This window comes from Pavona decussata, unplaced genomic scaffold (genome assembly GCF_977016875.1).
Source record: "Pavona decussata unplaced genomic scaffold, jaPavDecu1.1 SCAFFOLD_192, whole genome shotgun sequence".
In the NCBI taxonomy this organism is placed as follows: domain Eukaryota; kingdom Metazoa; phylum Cnidaria; class Anthozoa; order Scleractinia; family Agariciidae; genus Pavona; species Pavona decussata.
Genome location: NW_028145601.1, coordinates 1217240 through 1239676, shown reverse-complemented (window position 1 = coordinate 1239676; position 22437 = coordinate 1217240). Strand labels below are relative to the sequence as shown.

At 39.7% G+C, this 22437-nt stretch overlaps 2 protein-coding genes across 2 annotated transcripts in view; one reads left to right on the top strand and one right to left on the bottom strand.

Moving 5' to 3' along the window:
* LOC146462070 (dipeptidyl peptidase 9-like) overlaps positions 1–22437 on the bottom strand; it is a 203213-nt gene that overhangs the window by 146893 nt on the left and 33883 nt on the right. The gene's annotated exons all lie outside the window — the stretch shown is intronic.
* Positions 1164–11451, top strand: LOC146462072 (uncharacterized). Its single transcript, XM_085086092.1, has 6 exons — positions 1164–1570; positions 6988–7095; positions 8608–8733; positions 9209–9325; positions 10042–10086; positions 10432–11451. Exons 1-6 carry the CDS (start codon positions 1501–1503, stop codon positions 10719–10721), a joined length of 756 nt encoding a protein of 251 aa, XP_084942218.1. The 5' UTR covers positions 1164–1500; the 3' UTR covers positions 10722–11451.

The following is a 22437-nucleotide window of genomic DNA, read 5'->3' as shown; positions in this document are numbered from 1 at the left end:
TTTGAGTGTCACAAGTACTTTGTGTTTGCCTTTGGTTTGCTTTACTCTGGAGCGCATAGAATCTGTGATTGATTAGCAACCTCACCCCACTTTTCCAGGAAAAAAAACAAAAACAGGAATATCGAGACTTGCTCGCACAAATTTTCCACTATTTGTTATGATTGGCCAGAGTATATTACTTTGGTTTTTGGGTGAAAACCGCTCTATGACCTCCATGTAACCAAATTTGAATATTAGTTAAACACGCGCGAACTCTGAATAGGTTTTCTGGCCACTGCGGTGAGAAATCATGTAAGCTGAATACTGGAAAGTAATACCGGTACTTCCTTTACACGGAAAGGTTTCTCGCACCTAATGAATAATACTTTTCACAACGTCTACCTTTCCGTTCGCGCACAATGATGTTAAAGGCTAACAATAATTTCGTCTCACATATTAACTCATTACAAATTGAATTCATTTCGCAGAACACTGAATTGTAAGTGGCCATGCAGTGTACATCCAGCGAATTTCAAATAAGCAAAATGTTTTAATTTGATATCCAGGTTTAGGCCTGTGACGTTGCAATCAGAGGAATGTACATGCAAAAACAAAGGATCACATTGAAGCGTCCAATTTAGTTTTGCACAAGTACGAGGAGAAAACTCCTGAAGTTATGACTAAACTGATCTTAAAATTGCTGCAATAACTTTTATGAGCTCAACAAATTTGGCCAGTTCATAGCACAGCAGTTTTTTCCATCCTTCAGTTTTCCGCTCAGTTCATCTCTGACACAATATAATATTTCGAGTAGGAAAAGATTTAGCATTCCTGCTAATTGGAGACACTTACATATTAAATGATATTAAGGCTTCTACGATTTGCAACTGATCATGTGCTTTGGGTGTTTTCCCTGAGCTCTCCGAGCACGAGATTACCTCGAGCTTGGTTGGGATTTTGTTTGTTGTATTTCTGAATTCTGTTTTTACTTTTGTTTGGAGCTGAGGAGTATTAGCAAGTATTAGAAACCCAAGCGCCTCACAGGGGTCAACCTTTTTTAATCAAATTTAATCAATTTCGTTTTGACTGAGCGTGGCTGACCTTCGCTGGTTTTGTAACAGTTCATTTCCCTGAAACAATTTAACCTTGTTAAACTGCAAATTCTTACCTTATTTGTGATAACGGTGCTGGCGTTCTTTGCCCTTTTTAGAATGGGTTTCCCTTATTTAATACCCTAATGATTGAAATGTTTTTACAAGTGCAGTGACATCATTCGGTTTGACAATCAGGTGATTTTAAAAGTAATTTAGCGTTTTCACAGGCGTACAAAGGCGCTCATCGACAATGCAGTAAACATAAAGACTTCTATTGTTATGAATATGGCTGAGTCACGAACATAAATAGTACATACTACAGACAAGTTAAAGTACGTGGTAGGCATTATCAAAAACATTATATCGCGTTATCGTCCAAAAGCATCAAATTGATCCAAATCATCAGAGCGATCAATTCGAGCGCATCATGAGAGGCAACGCGTACGGTCTCCTGTTTTGTGCAGCAACAGCTTGGGTTTTATTTGCATTTACCGAAGGTAAGTAGATATTGTAATTAACATTGGTCTGTTTTAACTGGATTTGAAATAGGTTAGATTGTTTTGCATCCTGAAATTTCTACAATCGCAAATATTTGAAGTGACCGACGACAAGGCTGATGAAAAAGACAAATATTTGGTTAGAGTGGAGAGTAAACGAAAAAGCGATATATAGGATTGAGCTTCAGGTAATAAAGCGCCGAGTATTCAAATGATGTTGCATTTTATTCAAAAGTTCAAAAATGTTTTTGCTAAGTTCGTGTGTTGAGGTTTTGTAAGATTTGTAACTGTACACGTTGACAGTTACTATTCTTAGTTCACCGTATAAAATACTCGGGGGCAATATACAACGAGAATATCTCAGCAAGATACTCCAATTGATGCTCCCCACGTGTGCTGACTGATTGTTCTTCGGCTTGTCTAAACGCATATCTTTGCAAGCTATAACCTGATCTGTTTGGATTTTTTAACTGAAATAAGAATCAAGTCGCAGAAATTTTGAGGGAACGAAATACAAATATTTCCGGGTTGCTTTTGGCTTTGCGGGCGGTATCTGGCGGTATTGCTAACTTTACGCTTCATAATAATATGCCCGACCGAAAATAAAAGGAATTCCAATTTGTTTTCCATAGTTCGATGGTTCGAAAGTTTGAGGTGAAATTTCGCTTTAAGAAAACTCTAATCTGACTCTAACTGTTTTTTGGTCTGACAAAGCATCTGAATTTCGAATTTCCGAACAGAGTATTCTGCCGAAACAAACTACCTGTCAATACATGTGCTGACATGATCCGATCGTCGGAACAAGTAACGGGAATAATGTCGATAAAAGAATCACTCAGTATTTCACCAATATGTAAATGTTAATGTTGATGAACGTGCCTTCTTCTTATTTTACTGTACAAAATACAAACATAACATGGTCGTGCTAACATTCTCGGAATATTAAATATCGTGACCCTCGGCATCAAAGAACTGTCTGTGGATGCCTTTATTAAAATATCTAAAGAAAATACTCTGTGTTTCGTCAATGTTCTACCTTATTACACTTTATTTATTTTCGCGATTTGGAGGTGGTCATATTTCGCGACACTTTATTATCATCGCGATTTTGTTAAATTTGTGGAAACTGAGTCACTACATTTTGGCGATTTCGTCGATAAATAAATCATTAAATACATTCGCTTTTTAAAGCAGACTACGTATAAAGTTTTGTATTTGATTTGCATTTCTCTTCTGCTCGTAATCATGGCACAGCAGTTGGTAAAAGCCTGCAAGGTACAATGTCTAGTGTTAAAAAATAGTGATGTACAACCACAAAGTAACAACAACAACTTCATTCAGGCCACTGGACAGGTTCAACTTTGTTTGAATTCAATTATAAGAAACCCGTAAATGGAATTTCAACGACTGTACAAAAGAAATACTTAAACAAATTGGTGCAGAGGATTATGAGGCCGACGAGGACTTGAATAAGTGCACTCAGAATGATTATTGAAGGGCTAATATTTCACTAAAGCTTACATGTATGGTCACTTAATTCACGCATGCAAATTTGCGCGAAAATCAAGTGAAATTTTAACGATTTTCTAAAAATCACGAAAATAAAGTGTAATAGGGTAGTTCTCACGCTGGTTTTAGATTGATCAATACTTCAGATAACAAATAGATGACAACTTCCTCCATAATGACGTAACACGGACGAGGCAGGGTCTCGGATTCAAGTCTTAGTCGCGGGTTCAACTGACCCGGAGCTGAAGTATCTAACATTCACCTCAGCTGGGACATGTAATCGTTTGAATGCTGTGTTGTGGTTAATCAAAGGGCGCTACTTCGTAGGAAAACGGAACGATGCATGGCAAGAGTGTGGAATATATAAATAGCTGGCCAATTTCGAGTTGCTTTGAACTTCGTTATGAAAGCGAGGCTTCGTGCAGAGCTTTTCATGTGAAAATTATGCATCAATCATTTCCAGCCTTCTCCCCACACCCGGGCCGATCCCCCGGGTTTTAGGGTGCTGGCAAATGCCCCACGGTAAGGACAAACGAGCTGCTTAAATGCTTCACGGCAGAGCTAAAAAGTTAAGCTGACTTTTTAGTTTCTGTGCATAAGTTCATATTCCGGCCAAACTAAGTCTCAAAGAAGTCTTATTTCTTTGTATTGCTCCAGTGAACGCACCATCTCATTTCATCCTCCTCTCGCGCGCATCCAAAATACGAAAATTGGCTTTTTTGTGCAGAAAACTCGACGGAAACGCTTGCTTCAGGCCACCTTTGACAAAATTAATCACAACTGTGTCGTCTTTGCCGATGAACTCATATCATTGAAAGGACGGGAAATGAAGGAAGTCGTTAAAGGCCCCAAAAAATAGTCAATGAGGAAAAATGTCCCCCACTAATGCGTTGGGGATGGACACTGCTATACAATTGAAAAGGAAGTGGGAATACGATTAATCGTCTACTTGACGTCAATGTCACCTGCTTTGGTCCTATCATAATTATTATTTTAATTAGTTATTTTAAACTGAAATGTCTCAGGGGCAAATATCTTCTTTTCCGTTCGAGTGTCACCACAGGTATGCTGTCAAAAGTCGGTTTCCAGAAAATTCGAGTGTGCCAAAAAATTTTCTTATCTAAAAGATAGTATCAATAGAGTATGGTGTGTCCTTGACATGACACTTACCCGACTATTGTGATATTTAGCAAGAGACACAGCATGGGCAAAAAATATGACATGTATGTATTTTTTTTATAGGGATACATTTTACAAACAGAAGAATTTTGTCCCTTTTTGGCAGGGCAAGCCAAATCACTGAAAGCAGACACTGGCTTTTGACACATACCATGTAACCGGAATATTCCCACGCCATTAAAGGAAAGCAATTTTTTAACCATAGCTTGTTTAACATGAAAAAGCTAATGAAGTGATAATAAACCGCAAAGGACGGGTTTAAATAATTAAAGACGATCACAAACGACAATCCGAAAGTTCTTGATCTGAATTGTTAAGATACACGACGAGCATGACGTTCGAAACATCATGATTAACGTCATTCAGACCTCATGGGCCGAGTTGTTCAAAGCCCGATTAGTACAAATCCAGGGTTAACTGGGTACAAAACCTGTGAGGTGCTGCCTGGATTAGCGCTAATCGTGCTTCAAACAACCCGGCCGGCTATGATCATCATGATTAACATCATGATCGAACAGGATTAACGTCTGCTGCACTGCAGCAGTACCAGATAAACCTCTTTTTTTAAGTCTCACGTCACTAGGACGGCGGCCGACGTTATTTTACTGACGTAACTCGCCATGATCCTCGTACCCATAACCCACGGATTTATGGATCAGTGGTTGAATCGCATCTGCAAACTATCCGCAATCAAAAAACCGCGGGAGCTTTGAGGAAAAGAAAATGAACTCGGCCCAGGAAGTGCTCTAACGTTTAAGCGTGTATTTATTAAATTCTCAGCCTCTAATATTGCATTTCTAGAGTTCTGATTGGTTCACTAAATCTCGGTTATCAGCTCATATACCGTAGTTTGACCTTATATGGAAAACGAATGCCCTAGGTGTCGCTAAGCTAAATTTTTTTTCGGCGGGAAGCGAAAGTTTCTTCGGAAAAATGTAGAAAAAAAAAGAAGAAAAGAAAAGAAAAGAAATACCGGACAGTGACAACAATAAAAGCCACAAAGTTCGGCATGACACTATTTAATGGTACGTATCTTCGAAGTTTCCTTTAAAATCAGAAAAAATTGTACGATTTAACGATTGCATAACGACAACAACAACGACAACAACATCAACTATAACAACCGGTTACCTCCAAAAATTTCAGGATGGCTCGCAAATCCTGGCGGTAAGAGGTTAAAACCAATGGAAGAAATTTCTCAGCAAGAGTTTAATGACTCCCTTTCCGTTTCCACGCATTTACGAGGACTCCAGTTCGAAAGTTCATCCATGAAATCCGTACGAGCGGCGGCCATAATATTCGTTTCCGTCGCTCAGCACCACTCAGCAAAACATTTGCACAAATGTGTATAGTTCTTACGCTTCTCGATAAGCTTGAAGGTTAAAAACTTGCACTGAATGCTTGTCTAAGTGAGGCTGTACCTCGTACACTTGAACTCGGCTTGCATCAAGTGTTTTAAAACGTCTGCGAGGAATTCAGTTCAGCATAAAAAAAGCCGTCCTTGATCCCTTCCTTCGCTCGGCACCACACAGCAAAACATTTGCTCAAATGTGATCAACTATTACGCTTTTCGATTAGCTGGAACTTCAAAGGCACTTGAATGCTTGTCTCAGAAAGGTTGTTTCTTGTACACTTGAACGTATCTTGAATTCATGTCCGGCTTTGTCCGATCTACTTTGCTTTCGATTTTTCATTCAACTCCGTTCGCAATGAGCTGCGTGTGTCATGTGATCATTAAGTTTCGCGCGCTTTGGTCGGAAGTTGTCTCAACATCCGGTCGTTTTAATTTAAAAGAAATTTTTACTTAAAATAAAATTCTTAAAACTTCAACATCAATATCCAAACGGGGAGAATTTAATAAAACAATTATTCCATTCGCGCTTATTGGTTATAGCCAACTCGGCGCTTCGCGCCTCGTTGGCTATTTACCATCTCATATCCGACGCGCGCTCATGGAATAATTGTTATCGCTTAACTCCATAATATCACCTCCTGAGTAAACGAAAGCGTAAAGCCCCCTTTAGCCCCCTGGGAAATGATAACTCAGAGTGAATCGCATGGAGACCAACTATATAAGCTCAGTGCTAGGAACAACGGAGCGTAATTACGAGGAGTGGGATAGGGCTGACATGTTAGGAAACCCCTAAAGATTATACCTGGCAGTCGTTTTCAAGAGCAAAATATTAACGGCAGACTGAGACTTGCATACTCCTTCTTCGATTGAGGAGGAAGGGAACGCGACTCCCCTAAGAACAACTACGTGAGAGGCTATACAGACTCATGGACTGCGAAATCGGGAGGGGCTGGAAGGGAAAGGATCCCCGCCTTACTTATTCATATCTTCAAAACTCTCCCTTGTATCTTGTTCATGTTATGGTCCGGACTAGGTGACGTCATCAATAGTGGCAATATGGCCGCCGGAGATGCGCAGATTCTGAGCTCTTTTCTGGGTCTTGGAATATCCTTTTCCCACAAGACTTTGCACACCATAGTACTGAAGAGTGAAGGTTCAGTTGAGCGCAAAAGTAATGGCGTCTTTGAAAACTTCAAGGAGTTTGTGGACAAAAAACTGTGCGAATTGCGCTGTAGTTTAACTGCGCGCCGGAGTCCGTAAACCTTATCTTACGCTGGGATTTTTCCCTGACATCTCGATTGGTTCTGCGACTTACGTCTCACGCAATTTATGCAGAAGACAGTCCTTTTTCATAAGTTTTGCTTTCTTCTTACAGGGTCCGTCGTGACGCTTCACACACAAGAAGGCTGTAACGCCACACTTCTCTGTAATCAAAAAGGCAATGTCACGTGGCTGGATTCAGACACATCACAGAAAATTGAAGGTGAGATAAACAGAGATAGATAGATAGATAATTTACATTAATATGAACTAGCACCCAAAAGGATAAATTGTTTAATTTACAATTTATAAATCCTAAAAAATAGACAAGGAGAGTGAAAGACTAAAAAGGCAAATACATACTCTATGGGATAAGACAGTAAAATTGCAACTTCTTCACCTTGACTCCTCGATCCATTGTAATAATCTAACAAAGTAAATGTTCGTCTCTCGTTCCCTTGCTTCTGACAGGACAATACGATTACGTTCTCAGCAAATCACCAAATGACTTGCGAAAGGGAAAGCGCTCGTACCCTCTACCCACCCCTCCCCTCCCTAATAGAATCAAATCTTGGACTGTGCAATATGGGTTGTAACGTTTCAAACTTTTATGTTTGCAGATGAATCTTTTTTTTTTTAAGAGTGACCTTTGAAATGAAGGCTGTTAAGCAGTCTTTCCTTTGGTTATCCTCATTACGAAGTGCAAGTAGGTTTTGCTATATGCCTCCTGAGGATCTTTTTCCTGTTCGTTTCCTTCCTTGAGCTAACGCTCAGTGGGAAATGCATGGGTTTACTTTAGTGTTTAAGCAGACTCTGCAGAGTTAATTCTCTGATCTATCATTTATGACTGACTGACTAACAAACTCAGCTTTTATTACACAATCAAACAAACATTTGGCCCCTCTGCTTACCTAGATCTCACAAGAAAAAACGCTTCTAGGAAAGCATTAGTGAAACTAAGAATAAGCAGCCACAAGCTTTTGATTGAAACAGGAAGATACGACAACATACCCTGTAATGAAAGGGTGTGTAATGTTTGCAACCATAAAACCATTGAAGACGAAATTCATTTTTTATTAGATTGCCCAAGTTACTCTTCTTTAAGAGATATGTTCTTTTCTAAAATAGAACCTAGCCTTCCATTTACACGACTATTAGTAAAAGAAACTTTACTATCGCATATAATGAACTCGACAGACTATTTTATAAACACTCAATTAATTTCATTTGTTACCTCGTGCTTCGAATTGAGAGATAAACTTCTCTCCGGAATGATTACTTCTACTGTATAAAAAGTTTAAAATAAGCAAAGACTTCAGTTACTTTATTTTATTTTATTTTAAGTTATCTTAAGAATTAGTGAACGAATCAATAATTAGCTATGAATAGCTTTTGCAATACTGTATTTGTTATAGTCATGCAAATAAAGCTTGTTGTTGTTGTTGTTGTTAACTGTCTGACTGACTGACTGACTGACTGACAAACGGATGGGCGGACTGACTGACTGTCAGACCAACGGATGAGTGGACTGACTGACCGTCGAACCCACCGATGGGCGGACTTACTGATTGTCTAATTGATTGATTGATTGATTGATTGATTGATTGATTGATTGATTGATTGATTGACCAATGGATGGACGGACTGACTATCTTAATGACTGAGTCGCAACTTGATTCATTGACCGACTGATGGACAGACACCTTTTAGTGACTTATTGTTTCTATTTTCGCAGATCCGAGATTCCAAACTAGGACATTCGGCTTCTTTTCGACTTTGTTTATTACCGATGTCTCTCGGAACGACGGAGGGAACATTACATGTGTGGGACAGGAACGCAACACTACCATTAGCATTGAAGGTACGTTAAAGGCCCTTTTACGGTAGCCCCTGCGTACGATATGGGGAAATCTGTGCAAGTCATGCAATGTACTCGGCCGTCCTTTCGTACGTGTGCTATGCAGCCCTAGAAAATTATTAACACCGACTGAGTGAGTAAGGTAAGGCGATTGGTTTCTAAAGAAACTATGGTGCTGCGCCGGCGGGGAGTAGAAACGAATGATTGGTTTATCAACAGAGTTGATAACTAAAGGTAAATTGGCCACCGTAAAGGGATTCGAGTGCTGATGTTTCGAGCTTTAGCCCTTCCCAAGACCAAGCAATAGACGAAGTTCTAATGCACAAAACGTCAGCACTCGAATCTCGTTACGGCGGTCAATTTACCTCTAGTTATCAACTCTGTCGAAAAACCAAACCATATGCCGAGTGAGTAGTTTGGCTAGATGGCACAATGGTACCTTTCTGCTGTGTTATTAACTCAGAATCTCTTACTGCAGTTTGTTATGATGCACACTTAAATCCATCTGAGTGTGTTGCTAGTGTTCAAAATGGGGACCAGTGTAGCAGCTCGTTCATGAAAACAAGTTGCAAGAAATCGTGTAATCTTTGCCCAGGTAAGTAAGTAATGTTAAATAATAATAATAATAATAATAATAATAATAATAATAATAATAATAATAATAATAATGATGATGATGACGATGATGAGGATGATGATGATGATGACGATGATGAGGATGATGATGATGATGACGATGATGAGGATGATGATGACGATGATGATGATGATGATGATGATGATGATGATGATGATAACAATTGACATCTCAACATAGTAAAAATATACCAGTGAAAAACCGAGCTCTTATCAAGTAACTAATCAACCTGTCAAGAATGTAAAAATTCAATCACTTCAAATTTCATCTAAAAATTGGTCCAAAAGATATGCTTTATAGTCTCTTTCAAAAAGCGTGATTTTGGAATAGTCTTTGAGTGTTCCACAATGATTCTACCCTGTATCGAAATGTGCTTTGACCAGCGACAGATTTATACAAGGATCGATGTTCACGGTGTATCTTTGTTTCGAGTCTTCCTGGTAGTCAACTAGCTGTCCAGTGCGTGGACAGACCATCGGAGAGATAACCCTGAGGCATGGCCCATTACACACTTGAAGGCCAAAATGATCAGTGGAGAAGCTGTTCAGTGCACTGTTTTTAAAATAACAAACTAAACTGTTGTAGCCTGCGTGGCAAGAGCTTGTCTGTGTTGCACGCGAGAGAGTGCCATTAAATAATTAATACTAAATATGAGCTTTCCCTTTTTATTTCAGAGCCAAACTGTACAGAGACAGTCCTTCCTGTTACACCAACTACAGGTTTGAAACTAATTACCACTTCTTTCCTTATTAGAACTTGAAAATGTTCTCAGAGAGATTCGGTATAACCGTATAGACTGCTAGACAGTTTATATTCGGTAGCGCGAGTTTGATAGGGGAAATCAAACGTGACCACCAAAAAAGGAGCTGAAAAAAGCGTGAAAATGAGGAGTGGGGATTGAGGAGGTGCGCTTTGGGAGCCGCTTTTACGCGTCGCAGGTAGATATCTTGAGAGGAAGACAAGAGAGTAAAGAAGTCGTTTTGCAGTCGCGTTTCTAATTTCATGCTTTTATTGCTAATTGCTCATAATTTCTTTTTGTTTTCCTTTTCACAAAATCCTTTTAGAAAATCCGCAAACCACGTCCGGTGGTAGTGAGACATCTCCCACACAGGACACCACAGACTCCACTGAATCAATTTCAGAGAACAGTGGATCTTCGTTGCGTTCTGGCTTCCAAGGTCTCTTTGTCTTGGTTTCTGCTTTGTTCTCCATATCGGTGATAATTTCCCAAAATATAACACGTTTGCCAACCCTAAAACTAACGCGCCCGGAACGGAGGCAGTCCTCAAGAGCATGTTTGCCTAAACATGATTATCTTAAGAAAATATTTCACGTCTTGTTTCATCGGAGATAAACCTCTAGTATTTTGAGATATTGCTAAAATTTGCCAGGGGAATAGCCCTTTTCACGGTTGATTTTTCTCATTTGCATTACAATGTTATCCAACGTGGATGCGGAGCAATTTCGGGCTAAAACTACAAAATAGCCCGAAATTGCCTCACATACATGCTAGATTTCATTGTAATTCAAATGAACAGAGTTAACCGTGAAAAGGGCTATACTTCAGAAAACAGGAAAATGGTCTATTGCACGAATTCTAACAGAGAAAATTTCAAATAATTAGGAATTTAACGTGAAAACGCAAAATGATGAAATTGATATATGATATATGATATATGATATACTCAATGTGTAATGCTGGTTCAGAAAACTTCATGTTACTATGGAAACGACACCGAGCTCAGCTTAACTAACAAAATAACAATTTTCTTAGTTTGAACTTACTCTTTGTCAATTTTACGCGCTCAGACAAGTTATTTACTCTGGGGAACCTACTCGATTAGTTCTATTAGCTACAGTATTTGAGTGTCCCAAACTTCCCCCTAGTAACATAGTATGAAAAAATGTCTTCCTTCATTTCTTTTTTTATCTATTTTTAGTAACAATAAAGTGTAAATTAGTTTTGATTTTTTCTCTTTACTGTATGTACTGTATCCTTTATACTTATGTGTGTGACCCAGTTCTAAAAAAATAATAATCTCTATGAATATTCGTGTGAGTTAAATAAAAATGACTTGACTTGACTTGACTGCAGAAAGAGCCTTGAATACACCCTCCCCCAGTTGAATTAGCCTGCGCGCAGACTAAGTGGACCCGATCTAACACGTTAGAGTTATACCCTGAGAAAACAAGGATTTTTCACTCGCAAAATCGAAGACAAATATGGCTCTCGATTCAACTCGGTTTCTGCATCGACAACTAACGGCAATGCGTGCATCTACGCTGGATACTCTGTGGTAAAAATGTCCACTCTGCTCACAAACGTTTACTCCAAAGTTTCCCAGCAGAAAGAGAGAAGACCAAAAGGTGCACAAGCCCACCAGACAAGAAAAGAACGTAAGGACAAAAATGTAAAGAACAGAAGAGTCCGTGGGGAAAGCTTCTGCGCATGCCCGAACAAAAAATCTTTACAAACTAGACACAGCAAACACAGTGGCAAAATGAGTGCGTATGCTCGTCGCGCGTGAGCAATCTTACTCAGCAAAATGGCGGCGTTTTTAAAATTTCCATTGCTTGTTCTCATTTCGCAGGGTTGAGCCCAAATCAAAATAGATAAGGTTGGCGCTTTCAGAAAAGGTTCCTTCGAACTTCCTCCATCGCATATCTTATTCAACAAAAAAAAATATTGTGGTAACAGGTGTAAATTTGGCGATTAAAGTGGAGCATTCGTAATCGATTCTCGCTCGAATCACAAATCTACAGCTGCAAAATGCTCCGCAGATTTGTGATTCGAGCGAGAATCGATTACGAATGCTCCAGTTCAATCACCAAATTCACACCTGTTACCACAATAGTTTTTTTGTGGAATAAGATATGTGATGGAGGAAGTTCGAAGGAACCTTTCCTGAAAGCGGCAACTTTATCTATTTTGATTTGGGCTTATCCACGCGAAATGAAAACAAACAATGGGAATTTTAAAAATGCCGCCATTTCGTCGCGTACAGAAGAGCTCTGGAGTCGAGAATGGCGTCGCGTAAGATTGCTCACGCGTGACGAGCATGCGCACTCATTTTACTGCTTTGTCTACAAACTATACCTCCAACATGAAGGAAAAGTTAGTATTCGAGCTGAAAACAACATTTTAGGTAGTTAGACTGCAATTCAACATCCGAATGCTAAAAAAAAAATAGAGTTTTGGGCATAAATTTGCTGGGTTTTTGTAAACTTTTACAATTTAGGTAAGGTCACTGGTAAAGTTTCAGTACGAACCTAAATGGCCCACACTGTAGAGGCTTAACCCGGTTTCCGTAGCATGAAACAACTTGGAGTAACCCTGCTACCCCTAGATGAGCCCATCACGGGGTTACCCTCAGCCGTATGGTATGTCGCCGGTACACATTTATACACCTGCGTGAAGAGAAAGAATGTGGAGAAAGGTTTCTAGTCTAAGGAAACAACACAGCAATGCAGAGGCAATTGCACAGCTGGTACAAGACGACTTTTAACATACTTTTATACGGGTGAAGGAGCCTTTCACAGAGCTCTGGGGCCGGATCATAAAACCTGTGAAGTTAAGATGTGTACAAGTTATTGTTTGAAAACAATAGTATGTTATTCACAAGGCTTCGTGAATCCGGTCCTTAATTTCTAATATCTGGCACTGGTTGTCGCTTTGACAAGTTCACGTGCATGTCAGGCGTGTATGTTTTCCAGTCCTGGCTTATATGCTCTCTGTCACGCAGCTCACAGTTGCGTGACAGGGAGCGGACGGGCCAGCACTGGACTGACGTGAATGCAGCTTGCCACAAGTTTATCTGAAGGAGAATCGTTCAAAGGCTTCTTAATTTGGGATTTAATTCCTTCATGCTCCTCAAATAACAACGAAGGAAGGTGGCATTATTACATACATGTGACCTACAAAATTACATTTTTCTAGGTGGCTCTGAACCCTGGAACCGGTTCTCTCCCAGCTAGGGATGAATTGTTTTAATGTGGTCGCTTTAAAAGGCCGTAAAAGCTGTTGATGGACGTTGTATGCTTCCTAAATTTAGTAAATCAGAAACTATACCAGAGCTTTCGGGACTCAAATTGTTTGAGTAAGTTACGCATTCTATTTTTTTAAGTCTTTTCAAGTTACTTGTGAAAGTGAGAACAGTGTGTAGTGAGGTCATCTTTGCGCCATAAATACAATCGATTGCTTTGTGCTTTTTCTGTGTTTGTCAAAAGTGATATCTGTCAATGTTCCAAAAAATATTGAGTATAACCTGGGATTCATGAGTCATTACGATAATTTTTGCTGCGTGAGTTCACTGCCCTGGAAGTGCGGGTTTTGGAGTCCAGGATCTCGGATTACAAACCTTTCACTTTTACGGTACAACCAATTTTTGACTCACATGTTTTTGATTGTAAGCCTTAGAAAAAAATGTCCTCTGAAAGGGGTTGTTTTCTGCTTTTATCCCTTGTCTGTATTTCTAGTGCCTTTCTCGTAGTATATTCTCTCTAGTTTCTTGTATCCAAAATTGCTGACCCTTTTGCGGTCTATATCTGAGTCTCCGTTGTGAAAAATCTGGTGATGCCAGCGTTAAAGGGGAAGTATCATGTGGTTTTTCATATCTTTTGTTAAAAATGATGAAATAAGACCTTCAAGCAGCTGCCGAATAATTTTAGAATGACGAGAGGAAAGAAATCAATCCAATTCTTGAAAGGAACAACTGGTGGTCTGTCCATAGTTAAATGAAGGCAATGGTTATGAAACCTGACAAACTTTTTTGTTATATGTTTTTGTTTGCCTTTTTGGCCTTGACCCTAAACAAACAACAATAGAATTTGGAATGTGTTGGAACAACTGACCAATCGAAACGTTTTTGTTAAGATATTCAACTATGGTGTGAACGTTAAAACAAAGAATTGTGCAGGGTCGCGGCTCTTCCAACATAACTGCAGCACCATTGTTTTCATGGCAAGGTTTCATATAAACCGTCCCTCAAGTAACTATGACCTGTCCTAGCGCATTTTGGAAACAAAAATGCGAGAACTTGAAAAACATTAGCCTTACATTTTTCAAGTTTCAATCCATACCTGCCTACTCTGTCTCTGGCCAGAGGCACTAGTCGACAGTTTTATTGCACTGGGGTGATAATTTATAACAAACTTGACAATTAGTTCGTTGTTTCTGCTGACAGACAAACATTTTTGGGTTTTGAAATGACAGCAAATTTGCGTGATACTTCCCCTTTAACTTAAGCCTGCCGCACACTTGAGGAAAGAGCTGGGCAAACTGCCTCGCGAGGCGATTAGCTCAGCTGTTTCATCGTGATTTCGTGAGTTTTTGGCCTCGCGAGGCCGTGAGAAAAATCTATCATGTTTGGTAGTTTGCAATGTTCTCTCACGAGAACTCAACCGCATACTTGAGGAAACAGCTGAGCTGATTGCCTTGCTTGGCCTCGCGAGGCAGTTTGCTCAGCTACTTCCTCAAGTGTGTGGCAGGCTTTAACCCTTGAAAGATGGCTACCCTCATCTCGAGCTAGAATTCGAACTCTAACGCGTCCCATTCGAAGTCCAACTTGATCTTGAACTCTTGTTCCTCGCTCTCTACAGTTAATTGGAATGGGCACGTTTAATATAACAACATATTTGGTTTTAAAAATATACCAATATCGCTCTTTGTCCTAAGCATTAGCCCCCCCCCCCCCCCCACTCCCCCCCCCCCCCCCAAAAAAAAAAAAATTCTGATGATGTTTACACGGAGATGACTCTTTTTCACGAATTAAAACGATCAGGTAATACTCATAACAGCACGCCTGAAGTGAAATCGGTCGCAGTGTCAAGCAACGGAAGTGATCAGTTCCCATTTTTTTTTCGTCACAATATACTGATTGTGATACATTAGCACACTTGTAGATCATAAGGTCGTTGTTGCAGTTGTTGTAAAACTACTTCTTTTTCAACTCTATGCGTGAAATTTGCAAGTGTGACAAATCAGTTAAACGTTGCGTTTTGTTTTCAACAAAATTAAAGCTCACGATCTGTTAAGTATTTAAACTCACTACGGCCGTCGTTACCCTAGAAAATGAATCGAGACACCTCGATATTTGATGTATTGTTTTATACTTTGCCCGATTCTTCTTCGTTTTCTTCTTCCGTCTCTTGAATGACCTGCAGATGACAGTGCGATCTTAATGGTTTTTTGTGATTTGTGCTCCTACAAACCTGTACTTCCTCAGGTAGTTTGCAATGTTCTTTTAGAACGCTGCATTTCGAAGCCAAGTTCCTTTCGGGCCTTTCGCCTCCCACTCTGAAGGCAAATGGACTGCCACTATACTCGACTGGAGAAACCCCAGATAGGTAAAATACAAAAGGATTGCTCACTGCGTAGGTGCGTTTAGGACTGTTTGTCGATTGTCTCCCTTGTTCGCTGTCAAGTTTTCGCATTTTTAAATGAAAATAGCACAGACACGCACCTATTATGGCTGCAATAACGAAAAACAATCCGCCGACAATCGGGCCGATAAGGCTATCAGCCATTGTTCCCTACGTTGCATACGCAAAGATTTTTCGTCTCTTCTGGATTGGAATACGAGCTAGCTTCCATGCACTCTTTGCCCATGCATGTCCATAATCAATGTTTGCTACCTTTAAATAGCAGGAGTAAATCGGCAACAAGCGGACGAAGCCATAGCTTGATATATACTGGTGCTGTATTTCAAAAGCGTTGATTGTTGATATTGGACACTATTCGAAAGTGTACGTGTCTGATACTGACAGCTGTGTGGCCTGTTTACATACCACCGGAGTAAAAATATATACGTGACGGGACGTGCAGCAGCGCAGAGCTGTAAAATTGACGGCTACGGTTACAAGAGCCATAACAAGAGCCATAATTGGAAGCAGTGCAAATGAAATTAAATGCCAAACGAATATCTTGTCCTTGCATTATAAAATAACTGTTTAATTAATTTACTGTTGTACAACTGCTTATGCAAATCGAAATTGAAAAGTTTCATCTCCTTGTTTACAATCGTTGATGAAAATCGTTTTTTTAAAAAAAAGAGTTTCGCGTGACACTGGAGAATCGCGTGATTTTGGTAGTTCAGTTCGTCACGCACAGACTTCAGCCGATGGTGTTTATTTTAAATCCGTGAAAGTGTTTTCAATGAGATGTTTTTAATCTGTGAAAACAAACTGTGTAATCTGAAAAAGCCGTTCGATTAAAATTACCATAAGAACCCTGTAAGAAACACGCTTTGCATGAATTTTCAGTGAAACTCGGTCAGGCGTTCCTCTCGTTCAAAATGATTATAATTGTAATTTTAATTTAATTATCAGTTTTAATAATCCGCGGTTCAAGTGAAAAAAAAATGTTCAAATTGTAACTGGATTAGGAGCCAATCTTCACTGGATAAATGCCAGGCTTCATGCGCCTCACACGTGAGAATTTAAACAGGTTTCCTGATTTGCATAATCTGTCAATTTTAAAATTATCACATGCCCTTCACTTCCAGCATTTTTGAAGCATTTCTGAACATCAATACACAAAATGAAGATGTTTAGACTTTCGGGAGGGTTGAAAACTGTGTGCTGGTTGCGCCTGAGAGAAAAAGGGAAAAATTACTTAAGAGCACAGGTTTCCGTTGGTTATGTAAAGTAGGAAAAGAGTCAAATTCTCACATGCCAGACGCGTGAAGTTTAAATCCAATCAAAATTCGGCTTCTGGAGGAAGGACGAGCGAGGTACAGCTCCAAATTTTATTTCAAGGGTGCAATCCTGAAAAGAGGAATGAAACCAATATGGCCTTAGGTTCCATTCCCATCCGGGCTGTGATTTCAGTCCGGCATCGTCCGGTATTCCGCCAGAGTTCTCTGAAGCTGGTGAATTGAACATGCAAAAAATGTGATCGAAAAATGCCTCTCGTAATTATCACAAGAAACTATTTTTCAAGATCTTGCGGCGATACAGTGTTTGTCTCGAAGTGTTTTCCAATGGACGATGAGTGATATGAGGGGTACTTGCCGTGTGTGCATCGACGTGTTGGTTCAAGGGCCTGTAAAGTGACCAGCACAGATCTACGACGGCGACGCCAATAAGAACGTCAAAAAACAGTAGGCTCTACATGTACGTTACAAATTCACATAATGACCCCCTCCCTGTTAGCTTGATAGCTCAGTTGGACGTTAGAGCACTACACCGGTATCGCAGAGGTTTGAATCCCGTTCAGACTTATTACTGCTTAGCTCAGTTGGATGATCAAACCGGATGATCAAACCGTAGACAATAGTTTGATAGTTGTTTGCCAAAACATAAACGTTGGAACATTTCGACTGATGTGAAAGGAACGTTCACTTGGTTTGTCTGAACGGAAAGTTAAAACCGAACTATAAATGGAATTACTTGGTAATTATAGTGTACAGTGTAGTGCAAAATTTTGAAGCGAAATATCTAAGCGAGAAATTTTCTTGTCCTGACTTGCGTTGTTTTTCCTGTTTATGAGTGGCTACCAAATTCACTGCTAGGAAAATTTAGTCAAAGTAATTTTCCGGCTGTTTTTGGCTCGTGTTTTCTACAAACCGAACAGCAAACGGTCCGACGGCGAAACCATAACCTAAATTAACAATCCTGTCTGTGGCCTAAATGCTATAACTGTAAAAGCTTGCAATTCAGTTTCATTAAAATGAGATATTTAATACCAGACTACACCGGCTAAAACTTCTGAAAGTAGTGGGATATTGGGATACGTACGCAACTGAAAAGAATTAGTTTAATTTGAACCCTCTAACGACTGAAGTCAATTCAATTCGTTTATTTTGCCATTAACCAAAAAATGTCTTTGTTTACAGGTATCTATGAACCAAAAACACAACTTGTGCGCGAAGACTTTTATCACGAAAACTGTCTAAAACTACGGAAATGTAAACAATCGGTTTGCAGTACCCAGTGATGGCTAATTCTAAAGCAACGTCAAAAAGCACCTCGAAGTTATCAGTTTCCAACACGTGTTTCTCTAAAGTATGCTACTCATATGATACGCTTAGTGCTCTTGTACAAAGTTCATAAATGTCATGCATAGAGCTTCTTTTCAAATTCTAGAGTGTGGCAATTCCAATAAAAGTGAAGTTTCTCAGTTTTTCCTTCAATATTGTACAATTTTAAGAGTACGAATTTTTAGGCCTTGAATTTAAGTATGGGCGCTTCCCGGTTAAATTTCTTTTTCCTCGTCTTCTTCAGTTCTTTTTCCCCTTTCCTTATTTTTCCGGCTCTTAAACTGCGTGCAAATATCACGGTGAATTTAGTGGTTTGTCGTGGTTCGTGTTCATAGAAACTCGTATTTTCTCAGGTGAGTTCACAACGCAGTAGTTGAGGCCTAGTGCTAGTTCCTTGAGCCTTCCACTTGGATGGTAAATGGAGCACCACTAACTTCAAGAGGAGAAACTCCCGCCAAGTAAAACAACAGCGGATTGCTCGCCCCGTAGATGCGCTTAAGAGTTATTGCTGTTTGTCCTCCATGTTCGCTGTCAGGTTTTCGTGTTTTCATGTATAAATAATACAGACACATTCCTATAATGGCTGCAGCGACGAAACACAGTCCGCCAACAATCATTGCGACGTGCTCATGGATGTAAGCCATTGCTCTTTTGTTTGGACTCCTCGATAGTCTAACTCGAAGCTAAGAGCTGTTAAAAACCAGTTTACATACAATTCAGTTGCCGGTGTGCGTCCACAGTCTATGTTGCTGGCTACAAAAATCGGATTTCATGCGGAAAACACCACAAAGTTTATGCTGTATTTCAGAAGCGTTAGTGGTTGATATTGAAGAAATCATGATCACGTGCATGCACATGACGCGTGATGGTCAATACTGGAAGTTGTGCGTGTCTGGAAGTGACAGCTCAGTATAAATAGTATGACCTAGTCTTGACCTTCAGTTGGCAACAGAAAAACACGTCTGTCATGGGAAATTTCGGTTTCCGTGCAACTGATCAGCTTCATAACAGTCGTTAAAGATATATAGTTTAATTTAAAAAAGCGTTAAAATAGTTTTGTGCGGCACTAGAAGGTCGCGTGATTGATGTAATGTAATTTGTAGTTTCTCACGCAAACGCTTCAGTGCACACTTTGGAATGCGGAAGCGGTGAACGAGTTGTACATAGCACTCAGAGAAAATTTCACTCGCTTGCTAGGTCGGTCCGTGGATTCCTGTAAACTTTCTTTTCGTTAATTCTGTTGACCAGGTCGATGGGGGTTGTAATAGAAAAGAAAGAAGAAAACAGCGAACACTCACTGTAACTCGTGCCGAACTACCGACAGCCGAGTGAAGGGAAAAGGACCGCAAACTTATATTCGTAAAATCAAATGCAAGGCTGATCGGACAGTTAAAATAATTTAATTGGCAATTTTATGGGCAATAAAATTATTCAGCTGTACAATCAGCCTTGCATTTGATTTTACGTTTTATTCAACATTGCTGATCCTGATCTACACAAAGATCCGGCTACACTTTGTGCTGTTTGTACAAGTGGTCCCTGTACTATTCAAGAGTTGACTAATATTCGCGCTGTTCACTCGCATGACTCCCGTTGTGTTGTAGAAAGTAGACTGCGAGCAGTCGTACTTTTTCCCTCAGATCGTGCGAGCAAAGCGATGCAAAAATTATGCGAATTAGAAAAGTGAGTTCGCGACTTCGCAGCTCGCTGGAAATCGCGGGAGCGTGACATAACTTGAGGAGAAGAAAGAGATTACCCGCAGTCTATGTATGCTATGTAGAAAGGGAAGTCTTTTTAATACTTGCTCGGCGATCAAAAGGCCGCCTTTGCGATTGAGGGATGAACTGGTCTTTCGCGTTTTTAATATCACTTTCAAAACAAAAAGGAGGCCTTCGGGGCTGAGAAACATTCACTGCTGAAACGGAAGGAGACACTAAGAATAATAATTACGCGGGATACCCTGAGGGCAGACCGTGCCTAAAAATGGCTCGATATCTTCGTCGTCGTTTTTTTTTTTTCCTCCAAGGTAGCCTGAAATCTGCACATTAATTTATTCATTAAACTCTCCTCTCTCCTAGAAGGGGTGCATTGTCCTGATTGTCTTCAACAAAAGCGGCGCTTATATCAAGAGGGAGGGGACCCTGTCATCCCTACCTCTGTGACGTCAAATCGTCATTTGATTTATTCATTTAACCCGGATTAAATTTGTGGCGGCCATAATGTTAACATGTTGTGGACTCAAGTGTGCCGTTTCCAAACAGAAAATTAACCATTTTGAGGCGGTAAATGGAAAGAATAACTTCTAAGAAGCACTAGACATTTAAAACGGTGGAAATTGGAGAGTTCGTGGCGAAGGAATCGTGCTTTGTTTGACAGTTTTAGAACCACAACGCGCGAAGGAGAGGTCACTGATAAGCGTGACGTTATGAGAAAGGAATTTCCGGTATGATTTCTAGTAACGCAACGATAAAATATCACGCAGTAATGGATTACCGGTACAACGATAAGAGGCGTAACTCAAGAACGCTATATTTGTGACTCAAACTATTCCATAAGCTAGGATAGTCTTATAAATCTGTGATGCACACAGCTACAGCATCACGCGTAAATGCCAGTATAGGCATCTTGTTTATTCATTAAACTCTGCCCTCTCTTAGCAGGGATGTATTATTCTGATTTTCCCCAACAAAAGCGGCCCAATGAAAATCCATTATTGGCGCGTATATCGCGAGGGAGGGGACCCACTCATCCCTACCTGTGTGACGTCAAAGCATCATTTCATTTATTCATTAAACCTGGATTAAATTCTGCTCTTCCCTAGAACGAATGTTTTTGTCGCTATTGTGGCGGCCATATTGTTTACATGTTTTAGACTCAACTGTGCCGTTTTCAAAAACAAAATTAACCCTTGTGAAGCGGTAATCGAAAGAATAACTTCTAAGAAGCGCTAGACAGTTAAATCGGTGGTAAATGGACAGCTCGCGGCGAAGAAATTTGGAATTGAATTGCCAGATTGTGTATTGATATGCGGAGAGGTAAGGTCAAGCTTAAGCTTAAAACATTACCTGCGCTTCAGGCTTTGTCGAACTGATGTCTAAACGTTGCTGGAAATCCACTTCATAAAAAAGTTTAAGGTTTGATTGTCAACTTCTACTTAAAGTTTTCGTGTTCATTTAGGAAAACCTTTTTGTCTCTCTTTAATAAATTTTTGTCTTCAACAATAATATTGTCTTCTGTCTTCTGAGTCAGATATGTAATCTGGCCAGGGTCATGACGTTTTCAGAAAACAATTTCCGGTATGATCTCAAATGATGTAATGCAATAGATAAATAGGAAATGGAAATAGCCCTGAATAGTGCGTTAGTCATATATGTATCTGCCCCTATCATGACGTTTTCAGAAAGAAAGTTCCGGTATGATCTCGAGTACCGTAACGCAATATTTCACTTGCGATGTGAGGATAGCTTTAAAAATCTGCGAAGCAAATCAGGCACAGCATCACGCGTAAATGCCAGCATAGGCATCTTGTTATAATAATAATTTACATTTATATAGCGCAAACCTCTATATGGATGTATTCAGTTGCGCTTCACAATATTGTTAAAATAGAATTGAGCAACTAAGAACTGACAAGAAACTATTAAAAACTACAAGCGCATACAATCAAAGGCAGCGATTACCTAGTCAATAAACTAGTTAAAAGACAAGACATGGATAAAAATCTATTTAAAGGCTAAATTAAAGAAATGAGTTTTAACAGCAGTCTTGAAAGTGTCCAATGTCTTTATGTTGCGAATAGTTGAAGGTAATGCAAGGTAATGTAAGGCATTCCAAAGATAAGGTGACTGGAATGCACGATCGCCAAGGGTTGGACGAGTCTTAGTGCGAAGTAACTCAAGTAATAAAGACTCGTTTGACCTAAGAGAGTACCTGTATTGCTTTTTGATGCTAATTAATTCAATCAAACAATTAGGAGCTAGACCAGACCATATAAACACTTTTAAAATGTCAAAAGCAGAATCTTAAACTTTATACGGTAACTAATCGGGAGCCAATAAAGGTGAGAAAGCAATGGTGTAACATGACAGAATC

Coding starts and splice junctions, on each gene's coding strand:
- LOC146462072 (XM_085086092.1), top strand. CDS start 1,501: ATGAGAGGCAACGCGTACGGTCTCCTGTTTTGTGCAGCAACAGCTTGG. Junction 1,571..6,987: donor TTTATTTGCATTTACCGAAG/GTAAGTAGATAT, acceptor TTCTTCTTACAG/GGTCCGTCGTGACGCTTCAC. Junction 9,326..10,041: donor ATCGTGTAATCTTTGCCCAG/GTAAGTAAGTAA, acceptor TTTTTATTTCAG/AGCCAAACTGTACAGAGACA.